Here is a 5,000-nt window from a genome sequence, read left to right on the forward strand (position 1 = left end):
TTCACCATGTTAGCCAGGATGGTCTCGATCTCCTGACCTTGTGATCCACCCATCTTGGCCTCCCAAAGTGCTGGGATTACAGGCTTGAGCCACCACGCCCGGCCAAGCCAAGGTTTCTTAGAGTGGCTCTTCTGATTGATGTCTGAGCACCAGACTCCAGGGCCACATCCTCTCTGCTCACCTGAACTTATGTGGGCACCCATGACTCCTAACACAGAGAAGGGAAATACAGAGTTGAATTGCAAGAATTTAAACTCATCACAACATGGTCTCTAAGACCTTGTATTAACTCTTGGTGTACACATATAACCGTAATCTTCCCCAGAACCTTGGGTACATGACGACAGCCCTGAATATGCCCCCTACATTCTTTTTTTTTTTTCCCTGAGATGGAGTCTCACTCTGTCGCCCAGGCTGGAGTGCAGTGGCGCAATTTCGGCTCACTGCAATCTCTGCCGCTCGGGTTCAAGCAATTCTCTCGTCTCAGCCTCCCGAGTAGCTGGGATTACAGGCGCCTGCCACCGCACCTGGCTAATTTTTGTAGTTTTAGTTGAGATGGGGTTTCACCATGTTGGCCAGGCTGGTCTTGAACTCCTGACCTCGTGATCCACCTGCCTTGGCCTCCCAAAGTGCTGGGATTACAGGAGTGAGCCACCGTGCCCAGCCATGCCCCCTACAATCTTACAGAGAAATGGGCTTGTAGCTTTTGGTCCAGTTAGGACATTTAATCGTATTTCTTCAACCGTAAGTGCTTAAACAAAAGTTAAAAGCGAGATGAAGTTTACTACCTGATGCAGATGATGCATCAGATTCCAATCCTCCAGCTTGTTGTTGATAAAACTGCTGATAATCCTGTGAGTACTGAAGAAAAGTCCACCATTAAAGCTGCTATTCTCAGACACACTCTGAAAGACTCTAAGGTGGATGCTGCTAAAATCTACCTACCTGGGCATATTGGGCATAGCCATCTTGACCTGGCTGCAGATAACTGTAGTCAACACTGCCTCCTTCACCACTTTGAGACTACAAAACGTCAAAATGAGACAAAGACAAATTTAGTGGGCATTAAAGAAAAAAATTCAGAAGTCCCTAAAAATAAGCTCGTATTGCTGGGCGCCGTGGCTCATGACTATAATCGAGCAGTTTGGGAGGCTTAGGTGGGTGGACCACCTGAGGTCAGGAGTTCAAGACCGGCCTGGCCAACGTGGTGAAATCCTGTCTCTACTAAAATACAAAAATTAGGCAGGTGTGGTGGCAGGCGCCTGTAATCCCAGCTACTCAAGAGGCTGAGACAGAAGAATCGCTTGAACCCGGAAGGTGGAGTTTGTGGGTCAGCCAAGATCACACCATTGCACTCCAGCCTGGGTGACAAGAGTGACACTCCGTCTCGGGAAAAAAAAAAAAAAGAGAGAGCTCGTATCTCGAGTACCACTACAGGAGAGGTCATGTCTATGAATCTGGGCACCACCACCACCATACTACCTTGAGCAAAAAGATCCTCGATCTTACCTGGGTGGATGACCACTGAGCAGCAGCAATAGCTGTACTAGCTACAGAGAAGGCGCTGACGCGGTTACCATCTGAGAGGACCAAGTCTCTGAAACCACAAAGATCCAATCATGTGATTCTATCTCAGTATTCCCACAATTAGTGCCCCTACACCACCAAGGAAACTGATTCACTCCACCCTTTGTCAGGTCTCAAATGCCAGCAAGGCCACATTTCATAGTGGGAGGGCTCTTCATGGGGAAATTCCTCAGTAAGCAAGTGGCCCTATAGTATCATTGTTCTATCTTGTAACCTGCCATCTAATAAAGCATTTTTTTCGATGTGCAATTATACTAAAAAAGGGAAATTTACAATGCTAGAGTTAAGCACTATATACATGAAATTATTAGCACGCTGTTCTGGAAGGAATGCATTATTTCTGGATGGGTTAGCACTATACTGCTGCAGTTTGCAAAGCATGTGTTCTCAACCCATCTGCCATGCTTGCCTTTCTCCTGATCTGAAACCATTTCAGGCAACTTCATCAACTGATTATAGAGGATAGGAGGGAATAATCACTAAAAGAAGACAAACGTGTCCCTCCTGGCCTTGGCAATCAGGGAAGATCACAGTGTCTCAACATACTTGGGGTACATACAGGCTTGGTATTCAGTTAGCACACTGTACAGATGTGCAGATGCAGTAGTTTGAAACAAGGACAATGAAGCCACTCACTTTCTGGCACTTTTGGCAAAATCAACCCCAATAGTTTTGCCATCAATTTTCAAAGGAGGATGGAGACTCTGTAATATCTGAAGCAGCTGAGAAGCATCCTGAAGGAGAATGTGAAGAAAAAAATTTGTAATGTAATTAAAAATCTCTCCCTACCATCTACCCCATTCAAAGAAATAGTTTTCTATATACAAAAAAAAAGTAATTAATTCCTTATTGTGTTTGCAGATATGAAACCTCAAGAAAGGAATATCTCTCTTTCCTCTAAGATGTGAAGGTTTCCAGTATTACCAAAAGAGCAAATGCTAAACCAATCTAAAACAAAGTACATCTAGCACTTTGGGAGGCCGAGGTGAGCAGATCACTTCAAGTCAGGAGTTCGAGATCAGCCTGGCCAACATGGCAAATACCTGTCTCTACTAAAAATACAAAAATTAGCTGGGCGTAGTGGTGGGCACCTGTAATCCCAGCTACTCAGGAGGCTGAGGCAGGAGAATCGCTTGAACCCTGGAGGCAGAGGTTGCAGTGATCCGAGATGGTGCCACTGCACTCCAGCCTGGGTGACAGAGACTCCATCCCAAAAAAGAACAACAACAAAAAACCAAGTACAAAGGACTAAACTGTGGCTCAAAAAATTCTGCCAGTTGCCTATACTGAAGTCATCAGTCCTGTAATTTAGCAGTGCAAAAACTGTCATTATGGAGCCTTGCATCTTGGGCTTCAGGAGCCTCAGACATGGTTTCAAAACTGGATGAACCACATTTGCCTCTTAAAGCTGTTTCTTTTAAAAAGGAAAGAATCGATAAGAACCTCACCATTGCAGAAGACAGCTGCACAAATGCGAAGCCTCTGTTTTGCTGGGTCTGTTTGTCTTTTATGAGGCGGATGTTATTGACTGCTAAAGACGCGTAAGGAGACAGTGCTGTCATGATGGAATCCACCACAGTGTGCGGAGCTATGTTCCGAAGAATGATCGCTAGGGGTAAACGAGACAAATGACATACACATGCATTCCCACCACCAATGCACCAATGTTTTCCAAGACAGTGTCAAGTACAAACAAATAAATCCATCTGGGACGTTCCTAGTGTATTTTCTACCCTGACATGGAGAAGATTCTAAAAATCCAATCTTTTAAGGGACAACCTGAAGCTGCTGCTGCTCCTTAAAAAAGGGTAGAACAGAAATTTCCAACTGAGGTCAATTTTTTTTTTTTTTTTTTTGGAGACAGAGTCTCGCTCTGTTGCCCAGGCTGAAGTGCAGTGGTGCGATCTTGGCTCACTGCAAGCTCCGCCTCCCGGGTTCACGCCATTGTCCTGCCTCAGCCTCCCAAGTAGCTGGGATTACAGGTGTGTGCCACCACACCTGGCTAATTTTTTGTATTTTTAGTACAGACAGGGTTTCACCATGTTAGCCAGGATGGTCTCGATCTCCTGACAACTGCAGTCAATTTTTAACATGAAGACCAAAAGATCATGTATGAACTTACTATCACAGTAGTAATCCACAGACTGAACCGACTCTGTGGTTCCAGGAGGCACTTCCTGTTCAGAGTCTAGAAGGGAAAGTGATCCAATTAAAGACAAACAACTAATGTATTTTCACCAAAGAAATACATTAAAAACCCCACAAGTTTTTATTTTAACCAAACAAAACAATCATTTTTTAATTAAAAAAAATTTTTTTTATTATTATCATTTTTTTGAGACGGAGTCTCACTCTGTCGCCCAGGCTAGAGTGCAGTGGCCAGATCTCAGCTCACTGCAAGTTCTGCCTCCCCGGTTTACGCCATTCTCCTGCCTCAGCCTCCCGAGTAGCTGGGACTACAAGCGCCCGCCACCTTGCCCGGCTAGTTTTTTTGTATTTTTTCAGTAGAGACGGGGTTTCACCATGTTAGCCAGGATGGTCTCGATCTCCTGACCTTGTGATCCGCCCGTCTTGGCCTCCCAAAGGGCTGGGATTACAAGCTTGAGCCACCGTGCCCGGCCCATTTTTTTCTTTTTTAAGCATTTGTGCCTATAGTAAAACCTCATTAATTGTCACATGGTTAACAGAGAATGCAAACTTTGGGCCACAGTGGGACTGACACTACCCTGTACTAAAGAAAGGCAGATGCAGAATGCAAACCAGGTGAGCAGACTTGATTCTAGAAAACAAAAGAACTTTTTGTGCTCTCACAATCATGAGCAGCATTACCTAAGGGAAAAGATTTAAAGAAATCAGACAAGTTGTTTAAGTACACTAAAATCTATACTTTTCCTCAAGCTCACAGTTAACAACCCTATCTGTCAGATTTTTGTTTTGGTTTTTGGGAGGCAGGGTCTTGTTTGTTGCCCAGGCTGGAGTGCACTGGTATGACCATAGCTCACTGCAGCCTTCAACTCCTGGACTCAAGCAATCCTCTCACCTAAGCCTCATGAGTAGCTAGGACTACAGGAGTGTGCCACCACACCCCAGATAATTTAAAATTTCTTTTTTTTTGTAGAGGCAGGGTCTTGCTATCTCTTGCCAGGCTGGTATTGAACTAATATCTCAAGTGATCTTCCCACCTTGGCCTTGCAAAGTGGTGGGGTTACATTGAGTCACCGCTTCCTGCCCCAGTTAGTCAGGTTTTAATGCATATTGCAAACAGCTGAATCCAGTCTTACCAAACTTGTCTGCTCCACATCGGAAGCATTTTAGTCTTTTCCTGAAATTGTTAAGGCAGCACTGAAAAAAAAAGTTTTATCTGTAATTATTTCTCACATTAGGCCAGGCTTTCTAGTAACAATAACAGTGGG

General features: G+C 44.5%; 1 protein-coding gene across 1 annotated transcript in view; it reads right to left on the minus strand.

Moving 5' to 3' along the window:
• The window catches only part of RBM5 (RNA binding motif protein 5), a 38,505-nt gene that overhangs the window by 17,015 nt on the left and 16,490 nt on the right, over positions 1-5,000 (minus strand). The window contains exons 8-15 of the mRNA XM_011993309.1: positions 4,869-4,929; positions 3,710-3,775; positions 3,036-3,196; positions 2,224-2,321; positions 1,510-1,597; positions 946-1,023; positions 786-861; positions 151-208 (exon numbers count right to left, since the gene is read on the minus strand). Coding sequence (XP_011848699.1) covers positions 151-208; positions 786-861; positions 946-1,023; positions 1,510-1,597; positions 2,224-2,321; positions 3,036-3,196; positions 3,710-3,775; positions 4,869-4,929 — 686 coding nt within the window. The remainder of the gene's footprint in view (positions 1-150; positions 209-785; positions 862-945; positions 1,024-1,509; positions 1,598-2,223; positions 2,322-3,035; positions 3,197-3,709; positions 3,776-4,868; positions 4,930-5,000) is intronic.

The sequence above is a fragment of the Mandrillus leucophaeus genome, unplaced genomic scaffold (genome assembly GCF_000951045.1).
Source record: "Mandrillus leucophaeus isolate KB7577 unplaced genomic scaffold, Mleu.le_1.0 Scaffold429, whole genome shotgun sequence".
NCBI lineage: Eukaryota > Metazoa > Chordata > Mammalia > Primates > Cercopithecidae > Mandrillus > Mandrillus leucophaeus.